General features: G+C 28.0%; 1 protein-coding gene across 1 annotated transcript in view; it reads left to right on the top strand.

Moving 5' to 3' along the window:
- The window catches only part of LOC107441319 (cartilage oligomeric matrix protein-like), a 301899-nt gene that overhangs the window by 259807 nt on the left and 15000 nt on the right, over nucleotides 1-27092 (top strand). The window contains exons 13-20 of the mRNA XM_043046110.2: nucleotides 3826-3933; nucleotides 6336-6504; nucleotides 8549-8667; nucleotides 10814-10866; nucleotides 16283-16368; nucleotides 16887-16982; nucleotides 18259-18437; nucleotides 25667-25715. Of these exons, the coding sequence (XP_042902044.1) occupies nucleotides 3826-3933; nucleotides 6336-6504; nucleotides 8549-8667; nucleotides 10814-10866; nucleotides 16283-16368; nucleotides 16887-16982; nucleotides 18259-18437; nucleotides 25667-25715 (859 nt within the window). The remainder of the gene's footprint in view (nucleotides 1-3825; nucleotides 3934-6335; nucleotides 6505-8548; nucleotides 8668-10813; nucleotides 10867-16282; nucleotides 16369-16886; nucleotides 16983-18258; nucleotides 18438-25666; nucleotides 25716-27092) is intronic.

Raw genomic sequence — 27092 nt, 5'->3', positions numbered from 1 at the left:
ATTATTCAGTATACTTCAGAATTAAGTGTTTTCAGGCTCATAGAAAGGGATATGTACCTGAGAAAATCACTGGATTTCGGTAAATTTTAACTATCATTGGCGACATTTGACTACCATTTTGACTATGAATTGACCCGTGAGCAATAGAATCGTGCAAAATGATGCTAAATACCTTTTATCTTTATTCCAATGGTATGAAAATTACAAAAAAAGAGCTATGCATCAGTTCAATAACGTAGAGCCCCCGAAAATCGCAACATGTAATATCAAATAAAAGAAATTAACTTATTTTATCCATATTGATTAAAAAGCTTAGTGGAGGAACCAGGTAAGTGACATTTTAAGAACGAACAAAGACGAATTATTTTATTACCAATTTATTAAAAGGTGGGATTAATAATTCTTTGCTTTATTTTAATTTGTCACTGCCGTATTTGAAATAAAAATCATGCAAGCATGCTAAACACTATTGTGTCTTAGTTATCTGAAGATAAAAGTGAAGGTAAAAACAGTTCTGTGTATTAAACATACTCACTTTGACACAACCACTTTACTATGTTTTCTCTAATTCATTAATTCTCCTAAAATGTCACTTACCTGGTTCTTCCATAAATCTCTTTAATTGTGTCGGTGTATGCTTTTCAGTTTAGAGCGTGAATGCGTTGTGTTTCTCAGTACTGATTTATTGATTCTTTTTTTATTATTCATCCCTTGTGAAGAACGGGTATTCAGCTAGTATGATATATAACATAATATAATATATCAAAAACGTATTTATCAGTTTTATAAAAATAAAACTAAAGACTAGTCACACACTTCAGAAGTAAACAATGTATCGACGCTAATCATTGAATGCTTATGCTATCCTAAAAATTTTGGATAATGTATAAAATGGAATATTTAAAATTTATAATTGTTAATCAGAAGATCTATCGAATGAAGAATTTCTTTAAGAATTAAAATGGAATTATATTTCGATTAAAAACATTCTATGTGCCTAAATTCGCAAGCTGATTCAAGGAAAATTCCGACATAAAAACTAATATACATTCCGATATTCAATATATGAATGGAAAAAAAACGCAGATCAATATGAGGCTTAAATTTAACTTCCTTCGTAGTTACATTTTGATTTTGCAGCTTACTGCTTTTTTTTCCTCTTTTTTTCAGGAAGCATTTCCTTTTGCTACTTAAAAACGTTGTTAATATCCTGTAAAATAAACAATTTTGGAAAATAAACGATTTGCAATACTAACAAAAAAAACTACTTCTACATAATCAATGAAATTCTCTTTTTCTTCAGCTTTATAAAGAATCCCTTTAATTCTTTTATTTTGAAATTTATTCAAACCATAAAAAAATCTAGATTAAAGAATCGTAAGATAATAAAACCATTCACATTATAGGTTTAAAAACTGCTATGATTAAAGCTACTTTAGCAAAACGTTAGATAGATTATAATTTTTTGTTACTTAAGTCCAAAACAACCACATCAGTAAAAAAGCTCCATTTTTAATTAAATTTTCTTCCTCAAAATATTCTTTTAATCTTCTCTTTATAAGCATTTATTTTTTTCCCCAATTTATATAAAACCCGGTGTCCTTTCTGTCTTTTCGAGGTATGGTGTTTCAATTAAGGAAATAAAGTTAATTAAAAATGGCCTGTTTTTTTCTACGATAGTTGAGCTGTTTGTGAGTTAATTTGTTTTTCGGGCCACTCAACGGAAATAGATGACCGAGAATGAACGAAATGATAATAAGAAAAATATATAAAAAACTTTTTTATTAATTCATGAGATAAAACAGTCCGGATAAGCAGTTTTAATTTTATTCCGTTTTCTACATATAAAACTTCAAAGGGGGAAATAAGATTTCATTCTTAGAATTAAAAATAAAATCAAAGACATTAATTATTTAATTTGTTTTTTTTTATTTAAAACATACTGATATTGTTACATTGTTTTCCGCTCACGAGGAAACTTTTTTACGATTTAATAATTCAGAAAAAGTTCGATTGATCTGTATACTCGCGCGTTAGTATACTAGTTAGAATTAAAAATAAAATCAAAGAAATTAATTATTTAATTTGCTGTTTTATTTAAAACACACTGATATTGTTACATAGTTTTTCGCTTATAGGTAAAAAAATTTTATGATTCAAAGAAAAATCAGAGAAATTAATTATTTAATTTGTTTTTTTATTTAAAACATACTGATATTGTTACATTGTTTTCCGCTCATGGGGAAACTTTTTTACGATTTAATAATTCAGAAAAAGTTCGATTGATCTGTATACAAGTGCACTAGTATACTTGTTAGAATTAAAAATAAAATCAAAGAAATTAATTATGTAATTTGCTGTTTTATTTAAAACATACTGATATTGTTACATAGTTTTTCGCTTATGGGGAAATTTTTTTTATGATTTTATCAATTCAGAAAAAGTTGATCTGTATACCCGTGCACTAGACTCCGTTTAAGCTTTATTTTGTATACCGATGATCGCAAAGCTATCTCCAACTTAAATACAAAAAATATCTTTCAAATAATGAAAAGAATTACTTCATTACTTACTATATCAGTAAGTCATATTGAACAATCTAAGTATTGAATCATCCAATTTCATAATTGATTATAATACAAAAACAAATAATTGGACAAAAAAAGACAAATATAAAACAAATAATTGATTTTGTTCATCGTTTAAAACTAAAGTATATCTTAATTCTCAATAATGTAATGTACTATCCTTTAGAGAAATGTATGGACAACATGAATTCAAAACAATCAGTGATCAGATACTGCAAATCAAAGCACTTCAGCACCAGCAAATTGGGGATTAAAAGGATCATGGATGCTAAGGGTCCAAATTTTTAAGGCCTGCTAGAGGTGTGATGGTAATAGGTCATAACTACGTACCGGGTACCTCTATATCTCACATTAGCTGGTACCCCTAGATTTAAAGCTGGGTATAATTAAAATCTTTACTGTGAATATAATCAACTCAATGTCTTGACTACTGTGTCATCGCCATTCTTATTGCAAATAGCTTGTAAAACCGGATCTGAGAAGTTTATTTTTCAACTTTGAGTTTCATTGCCAAAAACCTTTTAGAAGGCACATTTTCAACTAATTCAGAGTTTCGTTTGACCTCTTAATTTTTATGTAACCTATTTTGGTACAAATAAAAATTTTTGCAGGGTTCTCTTTTCGCGTATTAATCAAACCGTTGAAATTTATTTACCAATTTTTTTAAAAAAAATTTCAATACTAATATTTTATAAGATTCTTTCTTATATTTTTATTATTAACTAATTTTGTCAACAAAAATTATAAATTTAAAAAAATCTACGATCTTATTTTGGATAGAGAAAAACATTTCTAATAAAACATTTTCTTTTATGGCGTTTTGGGAGTAAAAGGCTTAAAAAAAAGTAAGAGGTATCCATATTTATGTTGTCGTGCGCTGTGTTTCACTGTTAAAACAGCGCATTGATCACATTTTACTAACGAGAGCTAATAAAAATGAATGTTCATTTATTTATATAAAGAAAAATATTAGTCATTTGCGTTTATAAAACACTTTTATGATGTTTTTCCTTTTCTATATTTACATATAAAAAATATTTCCTTTTACGAAATATACGAACAGCCTGTACAAAAAAACTCTCAATTAGATAATACTGAAATCGATGCAGAATTATTTTTTTCCAATTAATGACTTATGAAGCACATTATCTAGGCCATCTAAATAATTGAATATCTGAAATCAATATATATTTGACTATTTTTACTTAAGTTAGTTGCTGATCAATACATCTTGCAGGATAATTGTCCCGACATCCCCAACAGTGGCCAAGAAGATGCAGATAAGGACGGGATTGGAGATGCTTGTGACGAGGATGCCGATAACGATGGAATCATCAACAATCCGGTATAGTGTTTGTCAGATATTAGTGCACATTTCTCCTTCACTTAACCTTAACTAGGATAATAGATCAATAAAGAAGATGAACAAAGAACCTTTAGTGCTACAATAACACAATATAAGGAATAATAAGAAATAATAGTTTTACAAGAAGGGAAATTTGTAGTTATGTCGTATTTCATTTATATTAACTGATTGATTAATAAATAAACAAAACTAATGGCACTTAAACTGATTAATTAACTTAAATATGTATTGAATAAAATAGTTTTGAAAATATCTCAAATATCTCCCAAAAGTTATCGATGATTTGAAAAATCAATTAAAGAAAGGCGAAGTCGAAATATACGGTTTGTTACGTTCCAGTTATATATCTTCAAATTACATATAAAATTTGTTTCAAAGTAAAGAACAGTAAACTATGTTTTCTGTCTGTCCCATGTCAAAGTATTCAATCAGAAATATATGTATGGTTCTCCACACGTTTTGTCCTCGAATTGCAGCACGATATCGGTTCTGTAAATGGTGGTTATTTTGAAAATATGGTTAAAAAATTTTTAGCTTACTCAATAAACTTAAATATGTATTGAATAAAATAGTTTTAAAGTTACCGATAATGTGAAAACAAAACAAAAACAAAATAGTTAGTTTCAAAATTTACTAACATATGGCGCTATTCAATGTAAAAATAAACTGTGAAATGATGTTTATTGTTGCATGTCAGAGTATTCAAAAAGAAATATATGTATGGTTCTCTATTAATTTTTGTTGGAAATAATTTATGCGCTATGCAAATTATTTATTAAGGGAACTATTTGTGGCGTAACTACCACTACAAATGTTAAATACCAATTCACTAGTATGTAAGACATGTTAACTTGATTCTATTATGATGTTCATTTTAATAGCTGAAGGTTGACATAGTCGATAATAAAATCCCTTCAAATGTGGCGTACCTAACACTATAAATATTGAATACCAATTCACTTATATAAGACATATCAACTTGATTCTATCTGAAGTTACCTTTTGATAGATGAAGGCTGACATAGTCGATAATTAAAACCTCCTCATATTCTTTGAAAGTTATATTTCCTAAAGTGGCAACATCTTCAAATCATGTTATGAGAACCTACTCGAAGAACAGAGTAAAATATCAGTCTAGTAGAAAGACCAACTCAGCTGTAAGTGGCTGTGGGTTCATTCCAGATTTCAACGTATTGAATCTCACTATGCTGATGTTTAAATAACTTTGATACTTTGTTCTAATATACAACTAGCATGTTTTTATTTAACGACAAAGCAAGCTGTATATTTTATACAACAAATATTATTTTTGATTTTCAACTTCGTCAATCTTAGACTTCACACAGGTGTATTCACTCCATAATGTTTTCCTCAGATAGCAGCGTAATATAATCTCTGGTAAATGATAGTTATTTTGATAGCATTGTTTTATAACTGCAGCGTTGACAAATTTTGTAACTAGTTTAAGAAATTAATGAGAATAAAATCTGGGTCACTCAGAGCAAGACTCAGAAATAATGCACTTCTGTATCCTTCCATTTTCTTAAAAAATTATATTCATATCGTTGGTAATTTTTTGTTACCAGTAAATTACTATTGATTAAAATTTATATAAAAATAAAATTATTCAATTTTTGCTATAAATGTTAGTTATGTGTATTCTTACTTTGATAAAAGTTTCGCAGTGGACTGATCGTTAAGACACGGTTCCTAGCGGATCTCCGAAGTCAAGCATCACTGGCTACGGTCAGTGTACAGGTGGGTGACCACTTGCATTAGTCTGCGTAGGGACCGAGGGTGTGCGATATTGGTCCTCGTTAAACTGTTTTACCGTGAAGTGCTCGACTTTGCGTGCAGGTCGTCAGGCTACCAAAGAGTGGGAGCCATCCCCTCAGCAGAGGATCAAACCTGTGATGGTATGTCTTCGGATCATGCTCAGGGATGTTTCCCAGACCGTCGCCAATAGCCCATAGAGCAGCTCTAGTGCGACATTAATAAACTACAACTACTTTGATAAAAATTATGGTTTGTAATTAAAGCACTTATACTTCTAGAAAAATGTTTTAAAATCTGTATACATAAAATATATAAAATTAAAATAAATTATTTCAAAGTTTTACGGAATCGTTCCTTCTAAGATCAAGATGTGTGTCCAACTCTTCAATCTGCTACATTTAAGCAACTCCATTAAATTCAATAATAGATCTCAATAATTGGATTAAATCCACACGCACTTTGTGCTTTTATGTTTATAAATTTTTAATTTGAAAAAAATCTTAATTAATCCTTCTACATATACTGAAAATAATTTTATTCCTGTTATTAGTGATAAAATATTTGATGAATCAACTGATTGATCTTTCATTGATTGTTAATTTAAGGACAACTGTCCCTTGGTTCCAAATCCAAATCAAGAAGACACAGATGTTGATGGTCCAGATAGATTGGGTGATGTTTGCGATAATTGCCCAACGATTCCAAATGCCGATCAAATTGACGCAGATGGTGATGGTATCGGTGATGCCTGCGATCCTGATGCAGATGATGACGGTAATATAAAAGTTTTCATCAGAATTTCTCATAATAATATTCGTTAATTTCAATATTTTCAAGAGTATATAAGATGTAATTTCGCAAGTTTTCTACAGAACAATAAATTTCTTTTGAATATACCGAATTATAAAAATCATTAGTTTTTTAAGTAATCATTTGCTTTTAAAATATTAGTTTTTTTAACTAACTTTTATGAAAATTAAATATTCCGTTAAATTATCACATTTTAATAATTTTTTTGATCAAATCCTTATCTTTATCCATTCAATTGCTTAAAATATTATTTTTTTTAAAATGTTGTAAGAGAGGTTCATTACACTTACAGTAACTACTACTATAGTATTTTTATAAAAGAATACTACACACTATGAAAACCCAAGATTTTTCAAACTTTTAAACTTTTTTTCATATTTTTCATGATTAAGCATAATTTAGCCATTTTTTATGATTTTAATTATGTGTCACTGGTAGTAAAGTTTCATACGTTTGCACTTTTAAAAAATTTAAATGGGTAACTCTATTAGTTTAATCAGAAATAACTAAAATTCCTCATAAGTAACTATGTTTTATAATTCATATATTTTTTTCAAAATACAACATAAAATCCATAAGTTTGTAGTTATTGTGTGAACTAAATTATATTCACTATAACAAAATGACGAAGGAAAATATTTTTAAAACATGCTGATCTGTTTATAATGTGTTAAAAACATTATCAATAAATATAAGAACTTTAATTCTAACAAAAATAACTTGTATCCTAGTCACATTTTATTCACATTTTTTATCTTTGTTCATAATTCAGTAGCGAAGTGCATTATGAGTATTTACAATACATGATGGTCTTTTACGAAACTTTTTACACTATTTTGTACTTTTGATACCATTTTACACTATGAAAAAAAATTTTGGTCCTTTTTTCTGAACTACTTCTAAAAAGCACATCACTACCTATATGACATTCTAAAAACGTCTTTGCCAACGATGTTTATTTTCCTCAAGATTTCATTATTCGAAATTTATTTTAACCAAGAAATATAACTAAAATAAACGAAAGTAAAAATAATTAAAAGTTATTCATTAATAATTATCAATTAGACAAATTGATGAAAAGGTGTATCAATATTTGCAATAAATAAGGACAGCTCAAATAACTATGATTATGCAAAATTCAAAAAGCTATAATAATTTGTTTAAAAAAAGTATCTATCTGTTTAGAAACTTTCTTCTTTTACAGTATATCTTTTTGAGTTTTTCGCTTAAAAGGTTTCACGTATATCAAAGAATATTAATGCAACTAACAGTCAGATTCATCTGAAAGAATAATAAAAAATAATAAGATCCCATATTGAGAACTTTTTATGCCACCATATTTATTCCAAATTTTCTCATCATATAAGTATCGCAACTAAAATTTAGATTAAATTTATTTCATTTCTATTAAAAAAATTCATTCACATATTGAGCAACTTTCCAGCGTTTTCAGTTGCCCGTACAGATTGCACAACACCTGCAGATTTCAGGTACGTACATATTAACACGTACAGATTTCACAATTATTCAAAAAACAAGATTACAAGTAATCAGATTCAAATCAATCCATCAATCAATTCTAGCTAAAACAATAAAATCCCATTTTAAGCAACTTTCTAGTGTTACTCTGTTTTCAAGTTCTTCTTTAATCAGGATTCTCAAACTTTCACAAATATCAAAAATACAAATAGAACTACTAGCAATCTAATATAATTCAATCCACTTTAACTCATTTTAATCAACTTTAAGTATTTTATATAATATTTTAGTAAATAACTCAAAGTATACAACGAATTATTAAACTTACTTAAGCAAATTTATATACTATTAAAGCATAATTGTCCAGTTTCTATTCAAATACTCTGTTGTAAACATTAATTTTAATGAATTTCATATAATGTTATGTAATTACATGATTGCTCTAAGACATGAGTAATTCATTCTCCGAGAATGCAAGTAAAGTCTTAATCATTTCAACATCCAACAATGCAAGCACTTTGTCGTTTAGGTATTCCAAATGTAGTGGACAACTGCCCACATACACCCAACGGAGATCAACAAGACTCGGATGATGACGGTGTTGGAGATGCCTGCGACAATTGCCCATCTGTTGCCAACCCTTTACAAGTAAGTTAAATCTTGTCCATCATTCCAACGATGTTAATGGAACAAATTAATTCATACGAAGTTATGAATTACTTGTAAATTTAAACTCTCGTTATTGTTTAATGGTGGGAAATATGTTACATTTTAATTATGTATATTTAACTAGTAGAATTCATGAAAATATAATTTACTTGCAATATGATAAACATTTGTGTCGAAGAATATAATATTTGAAAAAAAAACTCTCCTGTACAAGCACTTAAACTATCTCATGACTTAATTACTACACAAAGCCGTAATTTCTTAATGCAGCTAATACAGATACCTTTATTTAAATAACATTATAATTTAATTTATTTAGTTTTATTGTTTAAAATTATAATTAATATTTTAAATTTAAAATATGAAATGAATAATTGGAGCTCAAGGATATACTTAGTATGGGAAAAACTTCATGAGCTTCAAAAATTAAGGTGAAAAAGTAGACAGGTTTTGTGTGCTCAAAACAAAAGTAAACATTCCAAAGAGTCCAGTTACCAACGAAAAATGAAAAATAAAATCAAAGTGAAATATAAAATAAGAAAAGACCTCGATATTCTTGTCGGTAACTCGCCACTGCATTCCGCTTGGAAATACATCCTACTCTGATTTGCACCTTTTAGCACTCGAACAACCTATATGTTTTTTTCTTTTATCATTATTATTTTCAACTTCATTTTCAAATCCTTACTATCAATTAAATTTTATTAGGCCTAAGATCCTGAGCAGTAGAAATGAGGAACTTTGTATTTAAAGCTTTGTCTAGAAATATTTAATAGTTTTCTTTGTCGAATTATATTATTCTATATTTCTACACATACAATTCTGTAATACTCTGATAAAATTATCGTACTGTTTGGTAATGACATTTCTGGTAAAGAAAACCATAATTCTGATTAACGAAACCAAATATACGGCCTTTAAATCATTTATTTGGTAATTTTTCTGTTAAATATGGTAACGGCTAACCGGAAATTCTGGTTTTCAAAATTATAGTTCTTAATACAACGCATTTAGCGATAAATACTAAACTGAAAAGTAATTTTAACGAAATGACTGGTTTTTATGCCACGTGCTCTAACATATGATTAAATTACCAAATATTTCTACAGTTACCAAATTTTATCACATATTAAAAAACCATATTTTATTGCCAATTTCAAAACCATTAGCAAAGCGCTTCTGTAAAAATAATGAAGCATTTTTGAGTTTCCTTATAACCAGAAACACAGCAAAATTTTCCATGCTCTTGTAATTTTGACCATACTTTTTTTCTCAAAATAGTTTCGATTTCGTAAATTCCAACAAATTCGACTTAAAAAAAGAATGTCTGGATCCCAGATTATCATCAATAATATTCAGATAGAAAACAAAATTTTCAAGGCTAAAAAATTATTTAGAAAAATTCTAAATTTTTATTATGATGAAGAAATCGATTTACGAAGGAAGTTGTGTTTGAATAAGTTGAAGGAAGGCAGCATTAGTAGAATATTTATCCTGAAAATGGCGATTAATACTATTTGAAGAAGAAATGTTGTTCTTGGGAAATGGTGCTTGAAGATGTTGATAATTTATGAAATTTATCGCGTTTTAATAATGAATCATACATGATAAAAAAATAAATTGCTTATTTTTGCGAACCTGGAGCTTCAAAATAAATATTAATCTTTATTTTTACTAAAATCAAAATTAAAATAATATTTTTAAAAACTACGTTTTTGTAGTGGAGAATAATAATTAAAAAACAAAAATTTGAAAAACGAAAAACGTGGAGCGCATGAAATACATAACAGTAACAGTAGGTGTGCTCATGAGAATATGAGTATGTATATCTGTAATTGTATCTGAATGTGGGTGGGTATGTGTATGAGTAAGAAAATGTGTAGACCCCCACCCTTGTGACATCTCTCGTGAAGGGCCTAACATCTGTAGTTCAAAATTCTAGAGCTCTATTAAATGGGAAACTTATTTCATGCTAAACCTGCATTTTTGTATTTAAATATTCCTTATGATTGGTTTATGCCTTTAAAAAGAAATGTGCGATTTTAATAACTTCTATTGTAAATTATTATAAAATTATTTTAATTTCATTATTTAATTATTAAATTATTTAAAATTATTTTTGCAGATAGATACTGATAAAGACAATATTGGTGATGACTGTGACAGCAACATCGACAGGTAAAACTTGAATTTATCGAAGATTTAAAACTAAAAACTTTTTGCCTTAAGTTTTTAAGTTTTTCCATTTGGAACTAAAAACATTTAATTAACATCACAGAAAATTAGTTTTATTTTTCTTGAAGTATTTTTTGATAGGAAATGACAAAAGTTGCTCGGTTTTTTAAACGGTTTTTCTGTGCTGTTTAAGGAAGTTAACTTTTCGCAACTCTCTGCATTATGCAATCTGACAGTTTACGAACGTAAAGCTTATTGGATGTTTTCTCTTAAAAGGTTTTGTGTCTCGCACTTAAATTCTCGAATAAGTTAATAAAGAAAAACTATTTGAAGAGAAAAGCCATTCCAATTGTTTCCTTAATAGCATTTTTTAAGGAAAAAGTAATCGATAAGTCAAATTGCCTTTACGACATCTTTCCATTTAGAACTTTTCACAAAGGTTAAAGACAATTTTGATGAAAGAATAATGTAATAAATTTAAATGGTTTTAATTTTTGGCACTAATTTCTTACAAGTACTCAAGTTTTAATTTGATATTAAAACTGATTCAAAATAAGATCATAAAATAAATTCTACTGTATTAATGATGTAATGCGAACAAACAAATGAATAATGAATGTTAAAAGTTTTAAAAGATATGATTAAGAAATTTTAGCAAATAAATCTTTGATTGAAAGTGATTTAATAAAATAAATTTGAAAAAAAATTGTCTCTATTATATTTTTTATTAATTCCGCAGTATAAATTATTTTATCTGTTTGGATGAAAAGAAATGTTTGTAAAGAAAGGAATTTTTTCAATGAAAAAAATTTATATTCTGGTTAAGTTATGATTTTGAATGAGTATGTTTAATCCCCTTGCCGTTGGACTAACAGTGGAAAGTTTACGTGGTTTTCCTCTCAATGCAACTCAAATGGAGGTTAGTTATATTAAAAAGTCCTTCTCAAAGGCTAGTATGTTCCAATGCTTGTTCCATAAGCTCCCTTCTCTTCTGGATTGGATTTAAAATCTACGGAGTTTAACATAGATAGTCGTAAACTCAGAATTGGGTCGGCTGTTCAAAGACGCTTATAAAATTTGCAATAAAATAAAACAACTGTTTAATTAGGTCTCTCTGTGATATTCTATAATTAAAACTAATGTATACTGTACTTATTAAATCGCTATCAGTAGTCTCTTTTCATCGCTTTGAAAAATATATGCATTGTTTTTCAAGGTGAAATATAGATATTTTAGATCTTATTCAAACCACACTAAACATTACCTATAAATTTTACTTTTTAAATAAATAATTAAAATAGTTACAAAATATCTCCCATCCTGGCAAATTTATTAAACATTAAATGTTAGAAAGCAATTACCTACACAAACGACAATTATTCTCTGGAAATTAAATACTATTATGGCAATACTATTACATGTATGTAACCGACAAAGTTTAGAATCCATCAATCTACAGAACATCGAAGAATTTTATAGAATGTCTGCAAAGTATGAAACGGCTAAACATTTAACACACCGCTTGCCTAGGCATATATAGAATCCTACATGACTTACTGGCAGAATGTAAAATGTCATGATTTCAAATATTTAATTCATTTATCCTTAATATTAACAATATTAGCCCTAACAGTAATAAAATTTAAATCATTGTTCGAACTTTTGATCTAAAGAAAAAATTTAAAGACAGAGTTTTTTAGTGTTTCGGTTAAGTCGTTGCTCTCACAGCTTGTTGGAGAGAGTTCGATTCAACTAGCCAACAAAACAACGGGCAAGTATATGTGGCAAGGTGCGCGTGAAGTCTAGGGTGCCTGAAGATCCTCTCGCTGGTTCTGTTATGAACATCCTGAGAGAGGGATGCCAGCTCAGGAGTTGACCATGTCGTCTATCGGGGGTCAAAATTAACTGGCATTCCTACCATGTCCGTTAAAAGATAGAGCCCTAAAAATGGGCTATGTGCAAAGTCATGGTTGAGAGATGATGACAATCTTTTATTTTTTCAAATACTTTTGTATTTTTGAGAAATGAACACTCACACACAAAAGTGATACAAATAAATTTATATTTTATTAGGCTTGCGGGTAAAAGTAAAGCTCCTATATTTATTTCAGCTGAATCTAAAATTCAGACAATCTTTCATTAAGTAATCTGAAAGTATTTTCCTGATTTTGGAGAAATTCTGATAAAATTTTATACCAAAAGCTTATTTTGCAAAAATAATGTTCTTCATAATATAAAAGTACAAAAAGAATAAAAACAAAATCTTAATCAAAGAAGTTTAAAATTTCAATGAAAAGGGTAGGTCTTGCGTAGTTAACGATACTCATTCATTAACATCTGTTCAGTGAAAGAACACTTCTTATTTAAATCCCTCCATCTTATTTAAATTCATTATTTCTTAAGAACATTATATTAGTGAATAACAAATTTATTGAACGAAGAAATAAACTTGAAATAATGTTATTTAACTTTATACTTTGAGCCTCTTAACACTCTATTATACTTACATTTTTACGTATTACACCAAATTTTAATATATCCCTTAATACCTTTTTAAAATTTTTATCTTGGAATAAAATAAGGATATATTAAAAAGAATTTTGATTTAAAATGTCTTTCGAGGTCATATGACAAACTAAAATATTTACATTTAATAAATTTCTTGCTAACATCGTCGATATATTATTCCCTTGAGATGAAGCTTATTGCAAAAATGAAATTTTTATTCTGTTATAGAGAAATCTTAAAATGACATGCATTTTTCAAAAACATCTCGTAACTGGAAATGCTCAGATTCCTAATAAAATTTACTTTCGAGATTTCTTAGGAAAATATTAAATGGAATTTTTATGAAAGAATTTAAATAGCTGCGTTTCTATTTTTCCCAAAAGAAATCCGAATAGTGCCTAAATTAAACGTAAATATTTATCCCTTTAACCATCTGACTCGAATGCATTTTCTTATTAAGAATGTAAAAGAATTTTTCTCAGATCACGAAATCATATAATTATTCTAAGAAGAGTTTTGTAAAAGGAACAACTCTATGAATTATTCTCTTTAAATGGAGATAAAAATAAATAAATTGCATTTTTTTTCCAGCAACTTTGTCTACGAAAAATGTATTTGCTCATGCAGTTATTCCACCCTTCGAATATTTTAGACATTTTATTTCTCTTTGTTTTTCTTTCCCTATTTTTTTTCATTCGCTTCTTAGTGGTTGTAATCACGTGATCCTTGATTACTCTCACACCCAGAGGGTTCATTCGCCGCCATCTTACCTACACATCTTGTATTTGGAAAACATTGAAGCTATTACGCTTCTTCCCACAAAAAGTAGCGAATCTTCCTTTTTCATTTACTTTGTGGGATAAAAAAGAAAGAAAAAATATATACTTCATTAGAAGATTCTTCCCACAATCATTTGGAACGTCCGACAAGTGTAATCTATAGATTGGAAAGAAAGATAGTGCATCTACCATCATTTACTCTTTCATGCAAAGAGTAAATGATTGTCTTCACATAAATCTTAAAAGTATTTTATTTAAACCTAAAATTCAGGTTATAAAAATGTTCGAAATGTGAGGCATATTAACCTTTATTCATTTAAATTAATTTGAACTGGTGGCAAATTATTATCAACCTTCATCATTTCCATATGGTACAAAAGTTGTTTTAAGGAGTTTGTGAAATGTAAAAGAGTTAAAACCTTACGAAATAATTACATTTCTGTATTGTTCTGAGAAAATAAAAAGTAAAGCCAAAAAAGGATGTTTTAAAATGGGGAAATTAGATTTACCAAATTCCGACTCGTAAATACTTACAGGCACACATACCATTATCCATTATAATACTTGATTATACGTTTTTAGATAAATCAAATAATTTAGTAATTAATTTAGTATTGAGCTGATAAAACGAGAAATAGAATAGAAAGTGAATACTTGATGGGTTTTTTTAGAACTTAGCTTAAATCTTAGCTTAATAACAAAATTTTATTTAAACCAGAAAGAAAGTTGACAGTTCTTTCAAACGGAAACATAGATCCTCGTGTATAAAACGAAGTTAAATAGTTGAATAATTAAAGTGCAAACTATAAAATCTTCAAAAAAAGTACTTATTTAAACTTTCATGAATCGTAAATGCACACACATACCATTGTCCATTAGAATACCTGATTATTCATTTTTTGATAAAGCAAATAATTTAGTATTAAGCTGATACTTCGAAAAATGAATGGAAAGTGAATACTTGATGTTTTTTAGAACTTAGCTCAAATCTTAGCTTAATAATAAAAATTTTATTTAAACCGGAAAGAAAGCTGAAATTTTTTTAAACGGAAACATAGATTAAGTTTTACAGTTTAATATTTTTTTAAATGTAAACGATAAAATCTTCAAAAAAGTACTTATAAATTGTTGAATACACATTTTTCGTTAATTTCGAAAATTTACTGTCACAATATTTCAACCAAGGCTACTTTCAACAAATTTATGTATTTTATACTTAATTGAGTTTTAAAAAAAACCTACGTAAATAAAAAAAGAAATCAAATTAAAATTATTAACTTTAAATTTATCATAGTATGCTATTTGAAGCAATATCTACCCCTCGAATTACAAAATTAAAACAAATCTGTGATTCTAAAGTTTAATAACTTTCTTAATAAGTTTTTAATAAACAATAAAAAATCTAGACGAAAAATAAAGGACAAATACAGTTGCTCATAAATTAAACAGATGACTGACTAATTTTCCCTAATTCCTGTGAGCTGTGATTAGGAAAACAATGATTATATAAACTCAGACTGAATTATTATAGTCTGCTGAATTAATTTTAAATATGCACCAAAAATTAATAACAATTTGATTTACACTTGGTTTCAAGAATGAGTTTTTATATTTACGGTAAAATGTTCATTATTTAAGGGCTTCATTAATTAATTAATAGTACTTTCTATTAAGTTATAAAATACTGCACAAAAATATTACTATAAGACCGCATAAGTCCCTGTGTTTCTTGCAAAAAGACTTAAATAAAACCGCACAGTAAATTTTCTAATTAGCTTTGATTTATTTAGATTTATTTCAAAAAGCCTAAAAGATGACAAGCTGATTAGAATATATTGGAGAAATCTTAAAATGACTTTAGATTTGCCAAATGATGTTGGTTGATTGTAAGAATAAAATTTTTTTTAACTATTCTAGGACCTATGCAGTTTCAAAATTCAGTCTATTTGTTTGGCCCAATCGAAAATAAAGTTATTAGGTTTCATGAATATTTTTTTTTATTTATATCAAAGAAGGCTATATAAATCGAAGGTTTTCTATTTTCATTTTTCGAAAAGACTTTCTCAATTCAAAATAATTTGCTGTTTATACTTTTAAGCAATGAAAATTTTATTTATTTTTTTAATTTAAAGAGATCAAGATGGCATACAAGATAACGTAGACAACTGTCCAGACGCACCAAATAGTGATCAATTGGATACCGATGAAGATAAGAAAGGTAATATTTTTCCAGTAAAGAAAATATTCAACCTTTGTCTACGGAAATAATTGATGAGTATTTTATTTCTAATTCATTACGTTTTACAAAATAATCCATTTATTACCCAACTCCAAACACACTCAAATACATCAGAAAATATAAAACCTACTTAAAGTAGAAAGTAAAGAAACATAAATATATCATTACAAGTGTAAATTTTTAATTTCTTTTAATTTAAATATAACATCATTACTATTTAATTTTTCATTGCTCGCATATAAAGATATAAGCTATTAAATAAAATATAAGTTTTCATAAAATATTTAAATCAAATACAGTATTTTTATATTAAACTGACCTTCAGAACACAGGAATATAATTTGACAAATAAAAATAACGTCCATATTCGTTATGAAAATAAATCCTGATTTAAATTAATAAAATGAATTAATGTAAGATTAAAAACATTATATAATATTAAAGATATAGCTATTATAAATAAAATTTTTCTTTTCTTAATAATATTTTATTTACAGGCGATGTTTGCGATTTCGATAAAGATAATGATGGAGTCCCTGATCATAAAGATAACTGTCCTCTAGTTTACAACCCTGATCAAAAAGATTCAAACAGTAAGTAGACATCGTTAAAAAAGACAAAAATTGATTTGTATCAGTAACCTTGGAGTTAAATATTAACGTGTACATACGATAAAAGAATTTCCCTTTAACTGTTCTAATCATTGTTTGACATTGCCGTCATAAATTCATACATTAACTTGCTACTAACTTAATCTCATTTTATTTTGATTTTTGTTAATTAACGTAAGTTTATTGTAATGTCATTTATCAGATTTATTGCATTGTTCGTTTCTAATGAAACTTTATTTCGTTGATATTTTTCAAGCTAATATGACTATTTTAGTTACGGAGAAAATTTTATAGCCTCTCTTTAAATAATAAGATGAAAACAAGAAATCATTTATCTTTTCATTCGTATTAAATCTTTTTAACTCTAAGGTTTTCTATTTTCATTGCATTGTGTATTTTGGAAATTTTATTATCTCTATTGTAAGGTAACATATTTCAATTAGGTTTCATCAAGGAATTAAACAAAGTGAAGTAACTTGAATTAAACAAAGACATCAGCATTTATCTCTAAAAATAAAATGCCTGAAAACGGTATTTAAAAGTTAAAAAAAAATAAGCCCTTATTATAATAATGAAATTTATTTTTAGAGTTGCAGCGAATTTACTTCTTATCAATTTAATTTAAAAAATCGATAAAAAACTAATAGAATAACTTACTCGTTTTTTTAAACAGTGTCATAGTTCCACAAGAAAAAATAAAAATAAACTTATTATAGATATTTAACTTTATTTTTAAAACACGGAATTTAAAATGAAAATAGATAACTGTTATTGAAGACATAATAAAAGTTTCGTACTTAAATATGTAATTTTTATACTTATTTTAAATTTGTTTGTCATTGGAAAATTAATTATTGGGAACAATTATTGACAAAACTTCTGGTAGGAATAAAGCGATTGATAAAATTTTTCTTGAATGTTTTAGAAAGCTTTATCTATATTTAAAAAACAATTTTTTGCAATACCAATGATTTATTACAATGTACAAAAGTTTAATACGCGGCTCATTTGTTTATTAACGTGTATCATGCCGCGCATTTCGCAAAGTCACAACATGGTTATTGACACGCAACAATGTGATAGAAACATAACACAAATTTGATATTATGTTTCTACAACAGCACGAGTAATATGTTTCAAAGTGCTCACGAAAATATTTCCGAGACAACTCAATCGAAATGATTGCAAGAATGTTTCAGCAGCAACGAATCCTGTAATAATTGTGTGATGAAAATAAACGAGTTCTTCTATTCTGCAGAAACTGGAGTGGGTGATGTTTGTCGAGAAGATTTTGACGGTGACAGCGTTCCCGATTACCTGGACGTGTGCCCTGATAACAGAAAAGTTTACGCCACTGATTTCAGGGCATATCAAACAGTGGTTTTAGATCCAGAAGGTGATTCTCAAATCGATCCACATTGGGTGATTTATAACAGAGTGAGTAGTTTCTAACATATTTCATATGTAATCATAAGCACCTTAATAATAATTAAGACAACAGCTTAAGATATACAGTAAAACATCAATTCTAAAATAAGGTGTCACATTTTAGGCATTTAATGTCACAATTTTTGTTTAGTTTTGAAGGTGTAAATATAAATTAGTACTTGTAACTAGTTTTCTTAGCTGCGGTATGAAAACTCAGCGAAATATCTATTTTGCAGCAGTTATCTATTTTGAAAAATTAAATAAGATTTTAGAAAAAAGTAAAAATTAAGTTATAATTAAATAAGAAATAATGCTTGTAACAGGAAAGATATAATCATACTATACGATGAGCTTGTAAAAGGAATAATAATTTGAAATTAAAGTACTTATAGTTTCGCGGTAACCCGATGGTTCGAGAATGGGACTGGGGACCGGAAGTTCATATTTGTCGTGCTCGTAAAATCTATGGAATCAAAAGTCTTGTGGTCGGTCTCTGAGTAGTACCATTGGTACGTGGATCTGGGTACATGGGAAATTTCCTTTCCCTTCAGATCTATGTATAGATTAAAAAGGCCTCGCGAGTAAGTGGTGCTGCCATCTATCTGTGGGGTTCTGAGTCAAGACGTACTTTCATCCTTGCGGTTTTCTCTTATCAAACGAAAGGTGCATCTTCTTTACTTAATTTGCGAAAGACTAATGGCTGTGTGAGCTTGGCTTGCCCAAGTGTCATTACAACACACAACAACAACAGGACTTATATTTCAATTTCCTGAATTTTTTTTTCATAACTTTTTATAACATTTCTATGACGCAAATTATATTATGATTTTTTTGATTTATTCAAAGTTATTACCTAAATATTGCCCAATTAGATAGATGTAACAGATATCATCTTTATATGCATTAAGAAAGCTCTTTAGTCTTATTAAATGACAATGATTAGCGATTAGCATTCTATATTTGTCTCTACTGTGAGTTCTGGAATAAATAACAGTAATAGTTATTTATAACTGATAGAGGTTAAGCCAATTCAAAATAACTATTACTATCTATGCCCCATCTTTAGTCAGCTATCTCAATGCCAATTATGAAAATGGAGATAAAGGACAGTAAAGCATAAATAAAGAAAATAAAATGAAAATCAAGAGTTTTGTGAAAATGATCGAAGCATTACTTTGAATCTAAAGTACTCACACAGTGAGAGCTTTTTATTTTAGTTAGTGTAAGAATTCTAAACAGTTAGATCACTAGAAAATGAAATAACGAAGCCTAATTGTGTAGCAAATTAATAGGAGCTTTTCAATTGTGTAACTCTGCGACAACAGCCCTTGGAAATTTTAATCACTGAATCTATAATCCCATTTCTAAAAATCGTGATCAAAGCGCTCAGAAAGGGTACTTATAAAGGCATTACAAAATTTGTATGAACTATTGGAAGAAAATGAATTTCTAAGCTTGGTTTCATTTTAATTAACAGTGATTTTGTAAAAATTAATTATTTAGCTCAAAAACACAGGATATGTGAAAAATAAACGATACTTTCCTGATATGTGAAATCGCTTTTTTTTTCTATTTTGTAATTGGCATAAGACAGCGAATCCAATTCTGAGTTTAAGACTATAAATTTTGAACTCTGTAGCCTATAATTTTGAATCCAACCCAGAAAACAAGAGAACTTCTGGATCAAGTATTTGGACAAGGTTTCCTAGATCAAGCTTTTTAATGGAATTGTAATTGGCATAAGACAGCGGATCCAATTCTGAGTTTAAGACTATAAATTTTGAACTCTGCAGCCCATAATTTTGAATCCAACCCAGAAGACAAGAGAACTTCTGGATCAAGCATTTTGACAAGGTTTCCTAGATCAAGCTTTTTAATGGAATTAACCCGCGAATGCGTTACATGGAGAAGAAAAGCACTAAAACTTCCCACTATTAGCTGAACGACAAGGGGATTCTGATCTGTTTACCACTGAGGGTATTTTACACCAGCACTGTGGTCGATGCGAGCCTAAAGCGAAATTCGTATAAACTAGCAGCAACTGGTATTCGAACCCGGGCCACCGCATTGGAAGATGAACGCTCTATTCCATGAACTACCGCAGCTCTCAAAGCCCCAATTGTAAATAAAGAAGATTGTGGATCCAAGCAAAAATAATATTAAAACGAATGTAAAACGTTTGAAGATGAAAGTGAGAAAACAGAAGCCTTTTATTGGCTCTAATGCGAGTATGCATGGTGTTTGAGAAATTTCTTAAACACCATACCGGAATTTCTTACAGTGTAGATTTTTCATAAACCTATAGATACAATTTTTTGTTGTTAATATATCGGAAAAGAAACAAAATAATACTAGTTTAAACTAATTAAACTTAAGACATAACGAAGAAAAGAGGAAAAAAAACTATTCAAATAATACTTCAAAATCTCGCCCATTCTCAATTTTTTTTAAAAATATTTTTGATTTTATTTTGCCTTATAACTTTGCCTTTATGACATTTTATCATATTCTTACGTTGTGACCTTTGTTATTGTCTTGATTGAACCATTTGGGTACATAGCCCCTAACTGGCCGATGTTTAAGTGTTTATGAAGGCATGCTAGTGGAAAGACATAGCCTTAATGTTCTTAACCATGAAGTGTGTCTTTTCCATGTGATCCGTTTGCCATATTAGTACATTTGCCACTTATTACAGTTAGTAACATTAATTGGAACTCAAATCCATAGCCGCTTGTTCTTCGGAAAAAAAGAGAAATTATTTGTAAAACCATTTCATTTTTAGCTTGCTTTCGTAAAGAATAAATGTACATGACTACCAAGACTTATTAATAATTATATTCCAGCATAGGAACTAGTCTTGTAACTTATTAATATCTTTTAATATGCCTTGATACCTAGGATATTCTATTTTTACCAAAAATGCTAGCCCTGCTCAGGTTTTTGATGATAATTGCATTCTATGTATCTTTTTGTACTGAACGATAGAAAATGTGACTGGCTTCACATTTTTCACCGATAGTATTAGAAATATGACGAAACAATGAAACGAAGAAATGTTTTCGTATAAAGTGCCAAAATTATAAGTACAGTACAGTATTTTCATGGAAAACCTCGTATTCAATATATCGCATATTTAATATATCGAAGCAGTTTTATTCGTTAATTGGTGATTCTTTCCTTGTTTTAGTGAAGTTAAAAATGATTTAGAAAACATTTTTATGAAAAGTCTACGTTGGAATTTTTTGAATAATTGATTACTATTCGAATCAAATGTGCCTGCAGATACTCAAAATAAATAAAAATAATTTAGGATATACTTTTGGACAGGTTGGGTCATGTTTTGGTCGCTATTAGAAAACAAAATTTGAAAATTTGATTTTTCACTCTACCTTAATACACATCGGTGTAATTTTTCCCCCTCTTTAGTTTAGCGCAGCTCTTGTAATGTTATAATGTGCAGTCTTTCCAAAGTACAAAATTTTCGATGATTGTAACAGCGAGAAAAATGCTTACATTATTTGTCATTTATATGACTATAATTTTAAATATTTTTAACAAGTTATTTTATTTTAACAGTTTTAAATAATACAACAATAAACTGACGACAGAACAAAATGATTTTAACAGTCTAGTAATAGTTAAACCCTTATATTTTATTTTCTTAGTCATTCATTATAGAAAATCATCAAACTATTAAAGTTTTATATATATTTTCTTTATTAATGCAGATTATAATTATTCTTTTATGTTCATTTAAATAATTACAATTGCTATTAGCCAAAACATTAAATTGTTTCAAAAAGTATTTCCTTTTCTTTAATTTCAAGATTTACACAAACTTGATTAATGTAATTTTTTTTCTTGTTTATATGCGTTCTAATAATAGCATTAACCATAGAGCCAGGGAACAAAATCTAAATTGGATTAAAACAGGAAAGAATAAGTCATTCATTTTAACAAATTTTAGAAAATTATTGTATTTTTAGGCATAAAGCTTTGAAACTCAAACAGATTACAAAGAATTATAATTCCGTTTCATGAATATTTTTAATCTTCTTAAATCATAGAAGAATGCGCTATCAAAAGAGTTTCTTTGATGTAATCTAGAAAATAAAACTTGTTTATCTAGCATGGAACATTTTAATAACATTTCATAGAAGTAGTCTAAATAATTAAATTTATTTGGAAATATAGTAAAACGCTACTCAAAAACAACCAGAAAAAATCTAAACTAAAAGTTAAAACTATGTTGTTATAAAGCACGAGTCCATGAAACATGGATCCAAATCTCGGATGGATAGTATTGAAGAGCGTAATTATATATACTAGTGGGCTGCGCCCCCTGCTCGCTGACGCTCGCCAAACCCCGAAAATTGCTACGCAATCTTATATGGTTTGCTTCGCAAACCAAGATCGCTTCGCTCGCTACTAACTTAGGTACATTGCAAATGCATAAAATACTAAGAATTCCAAACAATCATTCAAATCCATATAACAACTTTTTTTTTAAAAAAAAATTACATCTTTTTAGTAAATACTAAGTCATTAAAATAAATTTGAATTCAAATAAATGACATGTAATTCGTTAAACCTATTAGAAATGTGCTATAGTATAAAATCTTAAGATAAAATTTCTAAAACTGATATCTCTTTAAAAAGGTTAAAATTTTGGCTATAATTAAGTCTATTAAAAATTGAAATAAGTGAATTGCAATGGAAAAACCTGCATAAACAGATAAATTTTAGTAAACAAATAAATTCGTGATATAAATCAAAAATCATCAAATAAATTCGTAATATATAAATTCGTGAAAAAAAGCGCTTTCGACAAAATACTAAAATAGAGATCTATCGACAAAGACTACTCACCTCTGCCTGGCTTATGCTCTCTATGGTTATTTCAGTTTCCGTTTTTAAAAGCACTATATGTTGAGCCATCTGTGCTAGATTTGGCATGCGACATTTTTAGCGGCAATCATTGGTCGATTTTCTAGCGTTGCCATTCGGGGAGTTGTAATGAGGCTTTTTTTGTCGCCGTGTAAGAGAAATATATATATAGATTGTTATACTATTCATTCGTAAATATATTATGTTCTAGACTTTTGTAGGAGATACCAAATTTAATTTGAATTTCATATAGATAGATGCAAATTATTTAAAAGTTACTATATTTTAAATCATTTAAAATACACAATTGTCATTGTTCAGTCATTTATACGGATCGTCATTGTAAGATTTTTATTGTAGCTACAATGGAGTTTCAAATTTTATAAAAATGGTTTTGGTTCTTGAAACTATTTCAAACATACATTTTTAAGTACTTTAAGATTGAAAACCTTACTTTCATGACCTAAAAAATTCTCTTTTAATAGTAAAAACCCTCTCTTCAAATAGGAAAAGTTTTCTTTTATCCCAACAAGAGTTTTAGTCAGAAATATTATTTCTTTCCACACTTATATATATCTACATTAAAATGCATAGAATAAGAGGTTGTAAGTTTAAATTAAATGCTTTATGGGAGGAAAACATGGTTGCAGGAAATAATATGAAAGGAAAAAAATTCGAATAATTTCCGACCAAAAAAATCCCGTATTTTAAAACAATGCTCAAAAAATTTCAAAAATGTTCTGAAAGAGTCAAAAGGTAGAGAAAAAAAAAGAGTACATGAATGTTATCAAATTCTGGGTTTTAATTAAACCACGCCTATGTGAGGAAAAACAAAACCATAGCAATTTTTTACGCATTTATATTATCAAATTTATGTTTCGAAACTAAATATTTATCACAATAGAATTATATATCAGTTTAAATGACAGTCTCATGCATTAGAAAAACTCGAAATTCTGCATTGTAATGAGTTTTGTGTGAAATACTGAAACAAAAATTCTAATTAGTCATTAAAACAGAATACAGTAGTACATTTTTCTTGATGTAATTTTTAATTCAACAAAGTTTATTAAAAAATGCAGGAAAACAAAATTGTTTTTTTAACGAAAGCAAATTAGGATTTCATTTTCATTTATAATTCATTCAAATTCATTTATAATTTAGAATGTCAACTAATCACAAAATTTTTAATTAATAAACATTAAGTTTGTTTAGAGACAGCGCAGTACAAGCAGTCAATTTATTCAAAACAAAAATAAAGGTTTTTAACTTATCTTAATGGTATTTGAAATTAAAATGAAATATTTATTTAATAAAGTTTAATCTCAAACAGTGAAAAAAATACTGAATTAACATTTTTTTTCAGTTTGAAATCTAAGAATAAAAATTAAATTATCATTAAGATTAATATTTGATTTCATAATGGATAAAAAAAATTATGAAACGGCGAAGGAAGTTATTTGAATATACCAGTTCAAAATGCAAATATTTTCTTTCAAACTATTTTTGTTATTTTTTCTTTGTATATTTGCAATCACGCAAAAATTATGAGGTATATTTGCATTTATCGTTAAAATTTACGTAATTACATTTTTCTTTCTGTTTAACAGAAAGAAAAAAATTTGATAAAATAAATAAAGCAGCTTAAGGATTTAATGTGTAAAATTTTGATTGTCTAGTTCTTAAATCTTGTAAAATTGGTTTGGTTTGAAGTAAGCTTTACGTAAAATAAGTTCTTGAATTTGTTTCTTCAAATTTATGAACAAAAAGCTTTGCTCTTTACGAATTATTTTTTCCCTAGAATAAAAAAATCACTTGCCGACGTTAATATTTCTATACAATTCATAAATCAAACAAATGAACTAGTTAAAATGCAAGAAATAAAAAGTAGAGTAAAAGTTTTACAATTCGTTTACATTAAAGTACGGTCTCAAAAAAATCGATTGACGTAGATAAGATTTTTTTAATGAGAAGGAAAATTTCTTAGCAAAAGTCTTTACAAGTAAATTCTTAATCATAAAGACCTTTTAGAAGCATTTTCATAGTTCAGGCTAGACGTAAAATATTCGCAAATTAATTTATTATAAGCAAACAATTATATTACTCAAAAAATATTAACGTTGTAATAAATCCATATTTTTTCTTTTAAAAATTCAGTACGGAGATAATAATAATAAAACGGACTAAATTTTACGGAAATAGCAAAGAATTTTGTATTGAAATTGAAGAGATTCTAAGAAGTATTCATAAATTTAATATTGATAGTCTATTAGCTTTTGATGTTTTGAAATCATGTAAATTGACAAAAGAATGTTCAAGGGTATTTATTAATTTCCTAATTATTTATTTAGGGAGCCGAAATTGTACAAACAATGAACAGTGATCCAGGTTTAGCCGTTGGTAAGTGTAAATAAAATATTACAGATCATCTAAAACCACTATACTCTCCTCACCATATCTTTGTTCTTTCAATATATGCTAAGAGCTGATTGGATGAATGATCTAAGTGATGCTTTAGTGCGGTGTTTCCCAAAGTGAGGTACGCGTACCCCCAGGGGTACGGGAACAGTTTAGCGGGGGTACGCGTTTTTATGTACGCGTTTTTATGCAAAATATCTCGCAACAAACGAAAATTTCAAATAATTTTATTTCGAAACAAAGCTAGCCAGGAAAATTTACGATTACGTATTTTTCTATTGGCTATTGTTTGCAGAGTAAACAGTTAATAATTAGTGGTGTCAACAGCCAGTTGTGATTTTTTACTTTTGTGCAATTATTTTACTGTAAAAAAAACATTCATTTTTTTTTTAGTGGTACACAGCGTTACGAAAAATTTAGAAAGGGTACACAAAAATCATGAGTTTGGTACATAAAAATCATAATCATTTTTACTGTCGGCAACTGCCACTAGGATCTTTCATCCACTCAGATCTTCGGAATTAAATGTTTTGCCAAAATAAATAAATGCGGCCTAATTATATATATATATATATATATTTGTAAATGCCTTGGTTACCATTAATAAAGTCAATCAAGACATTTAATGATTATGCTTATTCTTTAATGATAACATGAGTCACACAGACTCTTAAACAATTAAGATCGAACCACACAGGTTCCCAGTTTCACACAGAAACATTTAGTTTCACAGGATCGAACCACACAGGTTCCAAGTTTCACACAGAAACAAACTTCAATTAACTAATAACATAGTCACATAGATTTTAAACACTAAGATAATCAGTTTCACTTAGAAACTACTTCAACAGACAATTCCAACTGACTAACTCTTAATTTACATCGAGAAAGTTCTGGAATCGTGCGTCCGGAGCAAGTTGGCATCTCTGTATATATATACTATATATTAGAGCAGATTGCAGATATATATATATATATTTTATCGTTAAATTGTAAAAAAGAAAATCTTTTAATCCATGCAATGATTTTTCAATTTATAACGAAAAACCTAAAAGTAAAAATTACATTACGGGGCTTAAATTTTAAACTGATTTCCTTATTTAACTAGTGAGACCATATTTTGCGATCCAAAATCTTCGAAAAAGAGGAATTCGCAAAAAGAATGTTTCAGTGTCTGATTTCGTAACTTAAATCATCGTCACAGTAATTATTTAGCATATTTAGCATGTGTCACTCGTATTCATTACATGCACTTAGACAGTTGCGCTTGGACGTGAAGTCCCAATATTTATATGAAGATTTTACAGAGAGTATTTATATGAAGAGTGTTATTAGAGTTACATTCCCCCCCCCCCCCCC

Source organism: Parasteatoda tepidariorum, chromosome 3 (genome assembly GCF_043381705.1).
Source record: "Parasteatoda tepidariorum isolate YZ-2023 chromosome 3, CAS_Ptep_4.0, whole genome shotgun sequence".
NCBI lineage: Eukaryota > Metazoa > Arthropoda > Arachnida > Araneae > Theridiidae > Parasteatoda > Parasteatoda tepidariorum.
This window is presented reverse-complemented; position numbering and strand designations above follow the sequence as displayed.